This window comes from Acomys russatus, chromosome 16 (assembly GCF_903995435.1).
Source record: "Acomys russatus chromosome 16, mAcoRus1.1, whole genome shotgun sequence".
Classification (NCBI taxonomy): domain Eukaryota; kingdom Metazoa; phylum Chordata; class Mammalia; order Rodentia; family Muridae; genus Acomys; species Acomys russatus.
Window position 1 is genome coordinate 652920 of NC_067152.1, and position 15263 is coordinate 668182.

The 15263-nt window shown below is 51.3% G+C and overlaps 3 protein-coding genes across 5 annotated transcripts in view; 1 reads left to right on the top strand and 2 right to left on the bottom strand.

Moving 5' to 3' along the window:
- Nucleotides 1-4725: 4725 nt before the first annotated feature.
- Nucleotides 4726-5622, bottom strand: Emc6 (ER membrane protein complex subunit 6). Its single transcript, XM_051157912.1, has 2 exons — nt 5462-5622; nt 4726-5279 (listed from the first exon to the last, which is right to left on the bottom strand). The coding sequence occupies exon 2, from the start codon at nt 5229-5231 to the stop codon at nt 4899-4901; it is 333 nt and encodes a 110-aa protein (XP_051013869.1). The 5' UTR covers nt 5232-5279; nt 5462-5622; the 3' UTR covers nt 4726-4898.
- An 87-nt stretch (nt 5623-5709) lies between these two features.
- Tax1bp3 (Tax1 binding protein 3) lies at nt 5710-10618 on the top strand. The gene is made up of 4 exons (XM_051157911.1): nt 5710-5873; nt 9470-9589; nt 9873-9950; nt 10229-10618. Exons 1-4 carry the CDS (start codon nt 5835-5837, stop codon nt 10364-10366), a joined length of 375 nt encoding a protein of 124 aa, XP_051013868.1. The 5' UTR covers nt 5710-5834; the 3' UTR covers nt 10367-10618.
- A 2520-nt stretch (nt 10619-13138) lies between these two features.
- The window catches only part of Ctns (cystinosin, lysosomal cystine transporter), a 36147-nt gene continuing 34022 nt past the window's right edge, over nt 13139-15263 (bottom strand). For all 3 annotated transcript variants that reach the window (XM_051157916.1, XM_051157915.1, XM_051157913.1), the window contains exons 10-12: nt 14080-14197; nt 13814-13928; nt 13139-13454 (exon numbers count right to left, since the gene is read on the bottom strand). In XM_051157916.1, the coding sequence (XP_051013873.1) occupies nt 13337-13454; nt 13814-13928; nt 14080-14197 (351 nt within the window). In that variant the 3' untranslated portion in view covers nt 13139-13336. The remainder of the gene's footprint in view (nt 13455-13813; nt 13929-14079; nt 14198-15263) is intronic.

A 15263-nucleotide genomic window follows, 5' to 3' on the forward strand; every position in this document is an offset into this window, starting at 1 on the left:
TGTGCTAATGAGATGCAGGATAACTTCCATTGCAAAGTTGCCCCGGACATACGTGCCATTCCTTCCCCGTGGCATTTCATTTCACTGAACTCAAAGTGGGATCCATGGATCGGCACCCACTCTCCAGAGAGCCTGACAAAAAACAGGGTCGCAGGCCTCTCCCTAATCCCCAAGATCCCAAAGTGACTTGCAAACACATTAGCAGTGTTGTTACCGACAGCTTGGGTGGCTTACACAGGCTGCCTTAAGGGAAAGAGGTCCCACTCCCATCCGTTTCCTTTTGTTTTGATACAGAGGGTGGTCTCACAGAGATCTGCCTGCCCCTTGAGTACTGGAACTAACAGTGTATGCCATTATGCCCTGCTTCCTATATCCCCCTGGAAAACAGCAGTGTGCTCAGTTTATTTAAATTCAACCTTTTGTTGAGGTAATACCTAATCTAATTCAAATCTTAAAGGTTCACAAGCATACAAGTAGGCAGGCATGTTAATCCCAGCACTTGGGAGGCAGAGGCTGAGGCAGGTGGATCTCTGAGTTTGAGGCAAGCCCAGTCAATGGAGCTAGTTCTGTGCCAGGCAGGGATAGGGATATATTACCCTTTTATTTTTTCTGAGGATCAATTGGGCTACCTGGCCACTCCTTCAGGGAATGATCTATTCCTGTAAGGCCAAATTTCCTGTCAGAAACAGACTTGGGACCCATTTAAATATAGGGCTGGGGAGCTAGCAGGCTTGCTTTCCCCTAGCCCAGGAATAGGGGACTATGGAAGAATCCAAGGTAAGAAACCCTGAGTTCATCATCTGTGGACCAAGTTGTCAGGTGTCAAGTTCTGCCTTGAAGTGAGTCCCAGGTGATGTCTGGGTGCTCCTCTCTGAGAAGCACCCCCACCACATGCAGGACCCCGGCAGATGGTAATCAGAAAGGGCCTGGCAGTTGGGTGAGCGGTACACACCTGTAGACCCAGCATATGGGAGGTGAAGATGGGTCACCTGAGCTCAGGAACTTCAACCTAGGCGACAGTGAGGTCTCCTTCTAAAAAAAAAAGGGGGGGGTTGGAGGACTGAAGCGATGGCTCAGTGGTTAAGAGAACAGGCTGTTCCTCTAGAAAACCCACGTTCAGCTCACAAGATGGCTCACAGCCTCCTGTAATTTTAGTTCCAAGAGAATCAGATACCCTGTTCTGGACTCTGTGGGTACCAGGCACACCCTGGTGCCCAGATATACACATAGGCAAAACACCCATGCCTATGAAAAGGGCTATGTGGAGAGACTATCTGGAAAACCCAAAACTAAATAAATCAGTAAATAAAAAAAGAGGAGTAGAGGGGAAGAGATGGTGCCACTGGGGTGGGGTAGTTGTGCCCAGAGCAAGCCCTCTTTTAAGGCAAGCAACTCCCTCACCTTTGGTTGTGTGGGACCGCTGCCATGCCATTCTCCTTTCTGAAAGTGAAAGCCTGGGTGATCCACGTAGGCAGCTAACTTCCTTGGTGAAGCAAACTCAGCATGCTCCTTTTCTGTTCAGGAGCACAGAAGAGGGCCAGGGGCGTGGCTGGGTGGAGCATGGCCTAGCTCTTCCTACTAAGATTTTGAAAGGGTTTGGGGATAGTCTATTTGTTTTTGCATCAGAATGAAAATGCCTTTTACTAGTTAGTAAATACTGAGTTGCTGTTCTTGTCAGGTAGTGACTAAATCCTGACACTGGTGAACAAGACACCTGGCGCCTGTCCTCACCGGCTTCCAGTCTGGTGGGTGGTGAATCCTAGTGGTCCCCCTGCCTGCCCCAGGGCTTCTCTCTGCAGCCCTGGACTCATTGTAGACTCTGCTGGCCCTGAACTCACAGAGATCCACTTGCCTCTGCCTCCTGAGTACTGGAATTAAAGACAGTGCTCCCACCACCTGGCTTGTGAGGTGTTCTTTTAATCTCTTGGTTTCCACTACACCCCAGTGCCTGACAAGCTGGGTAACCTACTGTTCCTCTTCGGACAGCAAAATTATCTAGGTGGACCCTTGGGTGAAGATTAGGGGGTGGTGTCAAGCTTAGAAAGGCCAGGGCTCTTATTACAGTAACTCACAGGGCTACCCGCCATATGCCCCCACCCTTGCCTCCTGCATAACCTTGATATGCCAGCTCATCCATCTTAGGGAAACCAGCAACTTATATTAAAAACAATCAAAACCCAACAAGTCTCCCAAACCCCCAGGGTGGTGGTCCTCTGTAGCTCAGGTTTGCCTCCAACTCCTGATCCTCATCACAGCTTCCACAGGTGTAACTAGACTTTTAAGCCAGAACTTGAACTCCTAAACTTGGGGCAACACTTTTATTCCTTTCTGGCACTGCTTGGCTTAGTGACTGCAGTTCTAGACCAAGAGCGCCCTCCTATTCTGATCTCCCAGGATCTGACAAATTCTTTGTGTCAATCCCTAGCCTCAACTGGGCCACTTAGTATTGTCCTAAAAGTTATTTCCTATCTTCGGGAGTATCATGATGTGGGCCAACAAGAAACTGACACATTGGGTGCTATCAATGAGACAGGGGAACCGGCCTTGAACGTGCCTAGGTCATTGCTGCCTTTTGCTTTTCCTCATTTCCACCAGCTGTCCCCCGTGGGGAGCCCATCGAGAAGGTGGAACATGACTTGTTCCAGGTGTCTGAGCTGGGGACACAGCATCTTTCAGCTCCACTTAGTTTTACCTAGACCCTCCCCATAATGAACAAGCACCCTTCTGCCAGCTGGTCTCCCTTCAGCCGGCACAGTCCAATGCACCAAGATGGCAGGCACTTTCTGGGACCTGTCTGACATACACTTTTGGGCACTTTTATTTGGCTTTAAAATAATAAAGGTCATCAATTTTAAATGTGTCTCCCCCCACCCCTTTAGGGTTACCCTAAGTAGGGGGGAAAAAGTTAAGTTAAAAAGAGGTAGACACAAGAAAGAAATAACAAATGTATTTTGTTCCTTGTTACCTACCATGCAAAGATATTCAGATCCAAGTAGGGAGATTCGTTTCTTAAAATTAGATTTATTTGTGTGTGTGCCTCAGTGTGCTTGTGAAGGTCAGAGTTAGTTCTTTGCTTTGACTCTTGAACAGATGCTAAAAGACAAGGAAGGAGATGGCTCAGTGGTTAAGAGCACTTGCTGTTCCTCCACAAGACCTAATCTGTTCCTAGCACAACTGTAACTAGCTCCAGGGGAGCTGATAACTCTGGCTTCTGTGGGCACTCGCACGTGCACATACCCACCAACATGCAGACACACATATTATATACAACTAAGAATGAAAATTAATAAGGCTAATAGTTCTCATTGGATATATGCTGGGAAGCAACTGAAATTAACATACCATCTGCTCAAAATTGATAGGGATATAAAAAGTCACTACCTATCTTTATAGCAGCAAACAGTGCCTTCAGAGGTGGGAGGTATATAAACCTGCACGTCAGGATCTTCAGAAGAGGGCACTTTGGGACAGAGAGGTAACGCTGTGACCTCAGTTTCTTGGCATAAGATGCATGTGGCCCAGAACTCACAACAGGATTCGGGTCTGGGTGCCCAGGCCATTACTGCGTGGGCACACACAACCTACAGTCTGGGAAAGAGGTCTTAAAATTTTCATATCTTAAAAACAAAATAAACAACAACAAAAAACCCAAACAAAACCCTCAAGCCAGATCACACCACTCCTAAAATTTCCAAAGACTTCCCCTAAATGCTTATGGAATCAAGGCCAACTTCCTCCCAGGGCCTTCTAGGACTGGCCAGCATTACCCTCACAGCCACCTTCCTCCTGCCTTGTGGCTCTTCTTTATGCTCTTTTCTCAACAGTAGCCTCTTCCCCTTATTTTAGTCTGCTGATATTTAACCTTTCAGTCTCGGATATAATGTTATTTGTTCAAACCTTCCTTGACTCCACCCCAAACCTAGTCCAGACTTGGTCCCTCTGTGTGTTCTTTCATGGCAGCTGTATCATCTGTAAAATCAAGCAATGCCAATCTCCCCAGACTACAAATTCCGTGTGCAACATGTTCAGGACAAGTCTAACACAATTATTTATTTCTCAGTTAAACATGTATTTCATTCTAAAACCCTCCTCACACAGAAGGATAACGAATGAGCATACAGTCAGCGGCATCACACTCGAAACAAACCCATTTGGCTAAATGTCCAAATAACCTATTTAATCGCCATAGGACACATTTTAGAAAAATAGCTTGCTTTTTTTTTTCTCATAAGAAAGGCAAATAGCTAAGACCAGGCAACCGGAACTTAGCTGATTTCATTCATACCTGAAAGCGTGGTTAGTGGGAGGGGATGCTGGAAAGGTATACCCATCCAATACAACACAAGCAAAGAGTCTTCTAACTGGCTCCTGGCTCCACACTTTCCCAGATGACCCACCTCTGGCAGAGACAGCTAACCTCTCTGCACCCTCAGGCTCTTCATCAACTGAGGGTTAGCAGCAACATCTCCACAGTTACTGCTAGAATTAAGACGTAACCTATGTAAAAAGTACAAGGCACAGTGCCCACACGCAGAGAACGCTTACTAACTTGAACTGTTCTCAGTTCTTCAGATGTTAACGTTCCCCTGCGTCCCTTTGGACCTACTAGGTTTAAACCCATAACAATTACAGGCTATGGGCCTAGTGCCCGCTCTCCAGGGAGCCAATCTTGGCGACTTCAAAGCGTTGGCTAAGCATCAGGGTAGGAACGAACTCGACAAGGTGTCGTCACACTTCATTTAATCTGAAGAATATTACAGGCTCTCTGTCTTCAGATATAAATTATAACAGTACAGGACAAGCAGCGAATTCGAACAATTTAAAAACTAAGTGAGTCTACACGGTGTTAATTTCTGGCAGGAGTCTTGCCATATGTTTAAGTCAGCCCTGCCCTCATTTCAGTAGACGTGCACCATGCCATAGAGGAAAGTCCAAAAGAGGACGTAGGTGAAGAGGCCGCCAATGAGGCCGCCTGTAAAGAGAGGTCTTCGTGACTTAAAATATTTGTTCCACCTCCTTCCCGCTTTGAGAATTAGGAGCAGGGAGAGCAGGACAGAGGCAAGCAGATAGAAGATGAAGCCGTAGAGGCCGGTGAGGCCGAGAATGCCGGCCGTGGCCCCCGACAGCGCTGACACTGAGGTCCGGCAGTAATCCAGGACCGCGGCGTTGCCTCGCACGGCTGCCTCGCTGATGAACGGCGGCCCTTCCCGCTTGGCCACCACCGCGGCCATCGCACTCGCCGGGGCTCCGCTTCTGCCTTCTCGCGGACTCGCGCGGAACTGCGGAGAGAACCAAGTTACAAGTGGCGCTCGAAGCCCGGTGAGTTGAGCGCGCGGTGCCTCCTCCCCCCTGGGACCTCCGAGCCTCCGACACCGTGCTTGGGGCCTCATGGCCTCCACGGAACGCCGAGGCTGGAGCCGTCGTGGGACAGCAGCGCGTCAGCACACGCCCGCCAGGTTACCTGGAGCACAGCGGCGCACAGTCCCCTCGTCTCCCCTCAGACAGGAAGAAGCGGGGCGTCCCACGTCGCCATCTTGCGCTGAGGCTGCTGGGAGGGCTGAGGTTGCGCAGGCGCACAAGCTCCGCCCCGCCCCCGCCCCTTCCACGCTTGCGCGTCGGGCTCGCTCCTCTCCCGCCCCCCTTCTGCACACAGGTCCCGGGGACTCCGGAATGCCCAGCAGCGCTCCAGCTGCTGATTGGCTGGAGGCTTCTTAAATATTCATGAGGGGGCGGGCCGAGCAGGAGTGCCCTTTGTTAACCAGGGAGGGTGCGGCCGCGGGCATTCTCGCTGCGGGTCTCACCGGGCGCCGTCGGCTTGTCAGATTCGGGTCGAAATGTCCTACATCCCGGGCCAGCCTGTCACCGCCGTAGTGGTGAGTGCGCTCGCGTGGGTTCCTCCTGTTGGCTCACGCCCATTTCGCAGAGCGGCAAACTGACATCTAGACAGGCTGAGAAAGTATGGGAACCAGGGCTCCTGCGTGCATTCCGGTGGGCAGAGCTGCAGCCGCCGTTTCTGCTTAGCAGTACTTGCAGCCTGCCTTCCCTGGCCAGGAGAGGTGCCTGGGACCTTAGCGCCTCCTGGGAACTTGGGCAGAGGCCAGATCCTGTGCACTGCCGCCGCCGGGTGGATATCTCTTAGTAGGCGCGGACCTGGAGGGCGTAGGAGAAAGGCCGGCCCGTGGGAGTGTTAGAAAACTCCCCAGCCCTAGGCCTCCGTGTCCCCAGCTGGGCGGCCGTGGGGGGCGGGCGCCGTTGTCGGTGAGTCGCAGCCTCTGGAATGAGGAAGCGTTTCCTCTGCTCCAGCCGATTTAGAGCCGCCGCCGCCGCCTCCTAGCCGTAGGAGATTTAGGGGGTGGGGCTGGCCAGAGTTTGTCCTAGCAGCCCCTTCCCCCCCCTTCTCATCCGGCCTCGCTCTGGGGACGACCCCTGGAGAGCTAAGGTTTGGCCTTCTGAACTTTTCAGAATACTCAGTCCTTGGTGCAAAGTGCGTGTCCAGTGCATGGCACTTAACGTTCTAGACTTTTTTCAGGGTTGCCTTCTGGGTTTGTCTTGTGTATCAGGTGCAGCGGGAGGGGGGAGGGGGTTAGGTCTAAACACCAAGGTCACGGTCTGATGGAGCCTGCTGAGACAGAGGTGGGTGGGTACGCTTAGTCCCCGGAAGCTTTCTGGAAGGACCCAGATCTCTCCCCAGACAGGGCCTTACTCTCAACTGGCCTTGAACTCCTGACAGTACTTTGCCATAGCCTTCCAAGAATTGGAGTCAAAGGTGTGATTCAACATGCTCTCTTGGCTCCACAGTCCTAACTCTGGAGCGGAAGGGATGGGCCATGTTAGACGGGTGTGCTGGAGAGCTCCCAAAGTCAAGAAGGTGGGGGCAACGAAGCCACTGATAAAGGTGGCATGTGAGGGTGAGCTTAGAGCCTCAGCTTGGGTCTGGGCTAGAAGAAAATATCGCCGGGCCAGTGGAAAGCTTCCTGGCTTTCACTCCACTTTTACCAGCGTGGTTTTTTTCTAGGATTCCTCCCTAACTTCTCCAGACGGAAGTCCAGGCTTGACCCTATCTGGGGGGGGGGGGGGAAGAGGGTGTAAAAGTGAGGACCTCGGGAGACCCACTTTACTGCCAGACTTCTCCCTCAAGTCAGTGACAGGGCTTTGTCTCTTTTTGGACCTTGCTGGTGGGCATGCAAGGAGCTGTGTTGGGGAGTGGTGTGGGGGAGCTCACACTTTTGGGCAGGAAGCCTCAGGTGAATAGACTTTAGGCATCAGGTTTCTCCTTCCTTTTCCTTCTTGGCATGCTCCGTCTTCCTTAAAGCCGTAAGACACAGTCCTCCAATCCTAGGTGCGATTAAGCAGGCAGCTCTGCCCTCTTTCTCAGTCTTGGATTGCACATGGGGTGGAGATGCTTCCGCCCAGTCTTGCCCTCTCAAGTAGAGTTAACATCCGGATTCTGTTACAACCTCTCCTGAACTCTAGCTCCTCAGATCTGCTTCCTGGAAACCTATGCAGATGCCTCTTGACACCCCAACTCCTGATGCTGCACTCTCAGGGTCCCCAACTTAGTGATGCCTACCTTCATCTAGACTGGTTCTCAGCCTTCCAAATGCTGCGGCCCTTTAATACGGTTGATGTTGCGGTGACCTCCAACCATAAAATGACTTTTGTTGCTACTTCATATTATAGTTTTACTACTGTTATGAGTCATAATGTAAATATCTGTTTTTAGATGGTCTCAGGTGACCCCTGTGAAAGGTTCATTCAACCTTTTTCCTCCTCCAGGGTTGGGACCCACAGGTTGAGAAATGCTGATCTAGACATATGAAGGGCTATTCTGTGCCACTTTGTCACGAAGTAGTTCATGTCCTCAGGCCTCCATATCCCATCAATGAGAAACTCAGTACCCTACCTACTGACAACTTTAGTGGCCATTCAGCTATCAATGCCTTACCCTACTCCTACCTCCTTCCCCCCAATCCCCCTGGTTTTTTTTTTTAGAGACAGGGTTTCTCTGTGTAGCTTTTGGCTGTACTGGACTCACTTTGTAGACCAGGCTGGCCGGGAACTCACAGAGATCCACCTGCCTCTGCCTCCCCAGGTGCTGGGGTTACAAGCATGTACCACCATGCATCTCCTTTTTGAGTTCCAGTAGGTTCAAGGTTTAGGTCAGATGGTGACACTATCATTTTTCAAGGCTACAAGGGTACAAGTGATTCTTCCTTTGTTGAAGCCTTTCAAAGGCCAGAAGGTTACCCCTACTTCTTTGTGTTAGAATTCTCGACTTTGACCCTATAATAAGACCATCAAGGCTGGTGGATCTGGACCCAGGAGCATACACAAACTACTGCGTCAACCAAGGACAATGCATGCAGTAAACTAGTCCCCCTATTCAGATCTAGCCAATGGACAGTATATTCTCCACAGTTGTGTGGAGAGTGGGGACTGACTCCGACATGAACTTTGTTGCCCCCTATTTGACCACTTCCCCTTGGTGGGGAGCCCTGGTAGCACTCAGAGGAAGGGGAAGCCAACTACCTACATGAGACCTGATAGGGCATGATCATATGGTAAAGGAGGAGGTCCCCTTCTGTCACAGGCCTAGGGGAGAGGAAAGGTTGAAAGAGGGAGGGGGGGGGGGAAAGGGAAGATGCAAGTGAGGGGACAATAATCAAGATGTAATCTGAACAAAGCATTTAAATAAAATAGAATTCTCGACTTTGGAGGTAACCCTTGGCGGCTGGAGGATGCTCTGAAGGCTCTCAGAGGAGCCTGCACAGTTGGAGACCTCAACCCCAGAGCATGCTTGAGAGCGCCTGGAATACTGTCTCTTACACTGCATACACCCCTCACACAGGTCCTGAGGATTGGGGAGAGTATATGACTAGGCCTACACCTCACTGTCTCATCCTTCAGGCCCATCTCACCTCCTGGCCCTGGGCCCTGTGCTGTACACACCACTCTTGGCTGGGAAGCCCTTTTCTTCTCTTACGTGCAGGTCTGTTCTATACTTATCCTGTGCACCTCCTGGCTTGCCCGGTCTCTGGGAGGGCTTGCTCAGCAATCTGAGCTGCCTCAGCAAGTGCCTGCATTTTTTCAGGGCTTGATCTTTCCTGTTCTGGTTGCCTCCCCCCACCACCAAAAAAAAAAAAAAAAAAAAAAAAAAAGATGAATGTCATTTCTATAGTAGCCACAGTACCCTCTGCCTCTTGGACCAGGACAGGGCCAGAATACATATTGTTCAAGGATGGGAAATGGGTGGGAAAAGTTGCAGGCAAAGGGCTGTGTGTGTTTGGAGACTCAACCACCAACCTCCCTGATAGGTGACCAGCTAGATTTCTACAGAGGACCCTGAGCCCCAATATCTTGGCATAGTTCTAAGCTGGCCTAGCAGCCTGACATTGCTGCTGGGCACAGAGATTAGATCTTTCTCAACCCACCCACCCATTACCCTCAATTTGCCTTTTCTTTTTACCAGCAAAGAGTTGAAATTCATAAGTTGCGTCAAGGTGAGAACTTAATCCTGGGCTTCAGTATTGGAGGTGGGATCGACCAGGACCCTTCTCAGAATCCCTTCTCGGAAGATAAAACAGACAAGGTGAGGGGGACTGTGGTCCCAGACCTGCCCTTGGGGCACAGAAGCCTGAGGTGGCAGCTTTTTTCTTCCTGGGCCTTCATGGAAAGAACAGACTCCCCCCCCCCCCCCCCCACCCCAGGGGCAGCTAACTACCTTGTCCCCTGGCTGTCATGGCACCAGGATGTGTCGGTGGGAAAGGTGGGGACAGGGACAGAGGAGTTTCTGAGAGTATGTCTTGCTGGGCTCTGTGGGTAAAGGGCCAATCTGGTGACCACAAGGCTTTACCTGTATTGCATCTTTCCAGGGCATTTATGTCACACGAGTGTCTGAGGGAGGTCCTGCTGAAATTGCTGGGCTGCAGATTGGAGACAAGATCATGCAGGTACAGTTGTCCCAAAGGAGGAAAACAGGGTTTGGGTGAGAGGGGCACTTGGGGTTGAAGGCTGACCTAGCTTCACAGAGAGGAGTTTTGGAAGCCATGCTGATATTGCCCCTAAGGAAGCTGGCTGTCCTTTGTGTCTCTGCTAGAATGCTGGGCATCTCAACTTTAGGGGATGTTAACTTGGAGGGCCTGCTTGGGTATCCTGGGCCCCTCAAAACCCTGTCTCCAGATTCTAGAGGTTGAAAGCTGAGGTGGCCTGTGTTTTCTCCTTGGGCCAGGTGAACGGCTGGGACATGACTATGGTCACTCATGACCAGGCTCGGAAGCGGCTCACCAAACGTTCGGAGGAGGTAGTGCGCCTGCTGGTGACTCGGCAGTCGCTGCAGAAGGCTGTACAGCAGTCCATGCTGTCCTAGCAGTCAGCCAGTCTTGACTCGTATTCACCAACCTTTTTGTACAGTGACAACACATCCACGCTCTGTCTGTATCTCCTTCTGGCTTGTGCTGTGTGCTGGGCCCCAGCTCTGAGGGGGTAACAGCTGATCCCAAAGGTCCAAGACAACCTTCCTTCCTTCTCCTCAACCCCCAGTCTGAGGCCATTGGAGCAGCTCTTTTGGTTGGGTACTGAGGATTGGAAGTAAGGCCTGGAGTAGTAACCAGCCCCCCATGACCTTCCACCCGAGACCTGCCGCTACGCCACAGCACGGCCTGGGCAGGCTGGAAACACCTCTTGAGAGCTGCCCAAGCTTGGAAATACCAGGTAGGGCCATTTCCCCCAATTTGCACTGGTTGAAGGGCTTGGCCCTGCTCTGTGTCACCGCCTCAGTGCCTCTCCCTGTGTTTTTCCCACCACGGTGCCCAGCCTGGGGCTGGACCCACAACATATGCCAGAGACAGTATGAAGGCCACTGGGATATAAGAGGCGGGCTCCCACCACTTTTTTCCCCCTGGTGGGTTCTGGCTTCCCCAGCATCTGCCTGCTTAAACAGTTTATATTTAAAGTTTCGAGACTGACGTTCAGGCCAGCTCTCAGGACTGCCCTTCTTCTCTACACCTGTGAGTTTGCCTTTTGTATTTTTTAACACAACTTTGATACACAGTGTTTTTTAATCTTACTCGTTGGAAAAGCCAATTCTCCTTTTGAATTTAGCTTACTAATTCACGGTTGGTTACTATGGAAATGGGGCAGTATGATGTTATCCCATGTTCGACACTTGTGCCCAATAATAAAGGATGCTGGAATTCCCGAGGGGTTTCTGCTGAGATTTGGGCAGGTGTCTTGGAGGGTGGTTTGGTTTAAGGATGGCTAGCCCATTTCCTGCTGTTCTGGGGTAAAGCCCGCCTCCTCTGAGGCCTCACTGGGAAACACACTGTGCCTTTGCTGAAGCCATGTTTGTGGAGCTGTCTGGAAGCACCTTCAGTGCAGCTCTGGGAAGTCTGGTGTGTACTTTCTCTTCCACGTGCCTCTTGTGTAGCCTAGCTTCAGCTCCCACTTCAGAGTTGCCTCATGGGCACTCAGGTTGACGAGAAAAACCCAGATGTTTACAGGGGCTGAGAACTGGCTAGATGGCGAGCTAGGAAGTCTAGGCAGATGCCACTCAGGGGCTTGCCTGTCATTGCCAAGTCAGAAAAGTAAAGGGAAGCCCAGAAAGCTGGAGGTGTGGGTCAGTGATACAGCATGCATCTAATATGCTCTGAGTCCTGCTTTTAGTCATAGCGCCCTCTCCTACAGAAAAAGTCCAGAATTTAAAATCTGGTTTTAAAGGGCAGCACCCAATACCACTGCCTTTCTTTTTTTTCTGGTACTTTTGAACCCAGAGCCTTAAGCCTGCACTCTAGGCAAGCATTCTGCCAGCGAGCCACATCCCTAGCTCCCCTTTCTCTGTGTAGCCTTGGCTGTCCTGAACTTACTCTGTAGACGAGGCTGGCCTCGAACTCACACAGATCTGCCTGCCTCTGCCTCCTGAATGCTGGGATTGAAGGTGTGTGCTACCACACCTGGCTCTAGCTTACCCTTTTTGAGACAGTCTTGCTGAGTTGTTCAAGTTGGCCTTGAACTTGTGACCTTCCTGCCTTAGCCTACTGCATATCTGACATTACAGGTGCATTACCGTGTCTAGCTCAATAACATTTTATTAAAAAAAAAAAAAAAAAAAATCACTTGGTGAGCTATGGGCTTGACCAGGCTGTAATCGTGAATTAGAGGTGTTTCAGTCTGCAGAGAAGGTCTCCATCACCCGTTTCATGCCCCACCCTGAACCTTCTAACCCCACCTCACACCCACAGCCTAGCTATGCTAATGGCACCTTGGTACTGTCAGGTAAGGCCCTGTGAGGTAAACCTACCTGGCTCTCGTTGGGTAGGCATCCTGAACCTGGGAGGTCTTTCCTGAGCCAGTGTGGGCCAACATGCAGCCATCTCAAGTCAATGTACTCGAGATGTATTTCTTCATATAGGTAAACACTGTCCTCCAAGCCCCAAGGACTTGGTTCTGAAGGCCAACATCCTGCCTTCAGCATCTAGTCAGTGTTCCGAGTGAACAAATAGGAAACAAGCCAACTTTTAATTAAGGACATACTCCACCAAGATGAAACAAAACAAGAAACACGAAAGAAAGAAATACAAGGGCCCTTCAATATTAGTCATATAGAAAACAGGAAGAGCGGATTGATAAGCTCAAGGCACACCCTGGTCCCTTCCCCAGCTGGCACAGGAAGGACAACTTGAGATGAGAAGGAAGGAGGTTTGGGATCAGGGTGGGACCAAAAGCAATACAGGAGGTGAGGTCTTCTTCTCAGGTTCCCACAGCTGAGAAACTGGAGTCTTGGTTAGGGGCTGGGGGAAGGAGGCCTGACCTCCCATCTAGGGGAGCTATTCTCACTGCCTGATTGAGGATCGGCCTCTAAGGCACAGGCTGGCACTGAGCGCCTGGCTCCATAGGTGTAGGGTTGGGAGCAGTGCTCAGATGGGGCTCCATCTGGCTCTCAGAAAGTGGAGGTAGGAAAGAGGGCAAAAGAAGACAAGCCATTTCAAAACATCCTTTGGGGATTAAAAAAAAAAAAAAAAAAAAGAGGTACTGTGGTATCTGTCTTTGTGTGTAAAGATCCCAGAGCGTAGAGGGTATGGGTCCGCGGATCTGGCAGGCATCTCGGGGATCAGAAGTACACTTTGCCAGGCACTGGCCTGGGCCACATGTTCTGCATTTACTGCAGCAGAGTTGTATGGAAATGTGGCTTCTAGAGAAAGGACCCGAAAGCCTAACCCCAGTCCACTCCCCTCATCACCAGCATCAGCACCTGCAAGTCCACTGGCCACAGCAACTGGCTGCTTGGTCCCTGGGAACACTGCGGCAGAACAAAGCACGTTTGGCTCTCCCAGCTGCAAGGTCAGCCCTTCAAGCTGCTCCCAGAAACACTGGTGGTTTGGGGCAAGGCCATCGGCTGCAAACTTGGTGCCCAGTTCTGGCTGGGATGGCTGTCGGGACCTGTGTGTGCTGCCTGAAGCCTTAAAGAAAAGAGAGATGGCATATCAAGATGCAGGAGGGCTGGGTGCCTTGCAGCAGGGGCATGGAATACTAGGTTGGGAGAGGCCAGCTCAAGTCTGGCTTTCAGTTGGAGCGGAGTCAGGTGTCTGTCCCAGAGAGGGAGTCCTCTGTGGCTCAGGAGGGGCCTGGATAAAGGCAGGCAGGCAGGCTGAGTTTGAGGCACTTGGCCCTTGAAGAAGAGTGCTTCTCTGTTGGCATACTGTTCCAGCCCTGTACACCAGCTGCTTCTCCGGCCTTGGCTGGACACAACCTTTCCCGCCAGGGCCCAGGCCATGGCTGTTTATACTGGGTCTCTGGGTTCTAGCTCAGCTGGTCGTACCCCGGTTTCTTTCTGTACAAACAGAAGTGCTGGATGAAGAAGACAACATCAAAGAAGATGGTGAAGATGCCAAGTCCGAACTTGGTTGGGTCTCCGAAGATCAGGGTCCACTGGTCTGTTAATAGCAAGAGGGGGCAGAATCTGGTTTTAGGCTGGTAGCTCCTAAGGTGGGTGGGTGTGAGCCCCCTCCCGACATTTGCCCAGGAAACTGCACAACCGAGGGGTTCCCAGGAAGCCCCTCCCTCTCCGGCTTTTGGTGGACTCACCATTATTGTAAGACTGGAGAAACATCTGGAGGAGACTAAAGCTGCCCCCTGTGAAGTCCAGGAGCACACCGCCAATGCTCCAGCCCTCCGTGCTTTTGTAGTAAAAGTTCATGTAGGCCTGGGGACGGATAGACGGAGGCTATGGGAGGCCGAACAGAGCCACACTTGCATTGTGACTTCTTCCCACGCATGTACTAAGCTCTGGGCTCCAAAGAACACAATGACCTCTGGGCTTTGAGAAACCGTAGCCAGGGAAACAGTGTGCACGCAAGGCAAGTGGACCGTCCCGTCCTCCCCTCCCCTCCCCTTCTCCGTCGCTGGGGGAATGGTACCTTGTTTTTCAACCTCTTAAGAGTAGATGCAGCCCTCTCTGGTTCTGTTTTATTTATTTTTTTAGACCACTGTCTCCCTATGTAGGCCCAGCTGGGCTTGAACTCACAGACCTTATGCCTCAGCTTCCCAGGGACCCCCAAGTACTAGGCTTACAGTGTGCACCATGGCGCCTCACCGGGATTTGAGTCTTTACAGTTCCTGGCCCTGATATCAGTCTGGACTCCACAGTACTTAGGAATGTGCCTGACTCTGGGAGGTGGGATCCAGCTCTAGTGCTGGAGCTGGGGGCTACTAGGGAAAAGCTACCGAGTCCTTTAGGTTTCCCTGCTGTAAAGTGACCCATCTGTTACCTCTGACCTGCCCGCCTTCCTGGCCTCCTGGGCATCCCCCTCTTCTTGTTGGCTCCAGCCTCAAATTCTTCCTCCAAACCCACAGCGCCCTAGGAACATCTCTGGCTGGCCCCAGCTCCCTTCCTACCTTGCAGGAGGAAAGGCTTGGCCTTCTTGGTGGTTTTCTGGTCTCCTGTCCTCTTTCTCATTCTAACCCACACTTGCTGGTCTCTCTCTAGTTCCAAGTAATTCCAAATGTCTCCCATGGATGCTCCTGCACCGGGTTCCCAGACTTAAGCCTTACCACATGTGGGGGCCTCCAGAGCCTGGCCCTCTATGCAAATATCCCGGGACCTGGTCCTAGCTACCCAGTTTCTACCTTTTCATTTTTTCTTTTCTTTGATTTCTTTTGGTTTTTCTAGACAGGGTTTCTCTGTGTAGCCTTGGCTGTCCTGGACTCTCTTTGTAGACCATGCTGGCCTCGAACTCACAGAGGTCCTCTTGCCTCTGCCTCCCACGTGC

What these genes read in the sequence shown, in the direction of transcription:
- Emc6 (XM_051157912.1), bottom strand. Translation starts at nt 5,231, where the DNA reads ATGGCCGCGGTGGTGGCCAAGCGGGAAGGGCCGCCGTTCATCAGCGAG.
- Tax1bp3 (XM_051157911.1), top strand. Translation starts at nt 5,835, where the DNA reads ATGTCCTACATCCCGGGCCAGCCTGTCACCGCCGTAGTG. An exon ending in AGCCTGTCACCGCCGTAGTG is followed by an intron (nt 5,874 to 9,469) that starts GTGAGTGCGCTC and finishes TCTTTTTACCAG; the next exon opens with CAAAGAGTTGAAATTCATAA. An exon ending in TTGGAGACAAGATCATGCAG is followed by an intron (nt 9,951 to 10,228) that starts GTACAGTTGTCC and finishes TCCTTGGGCCAG; the next exon opens with GTGAACGGCTGGGACATGAC.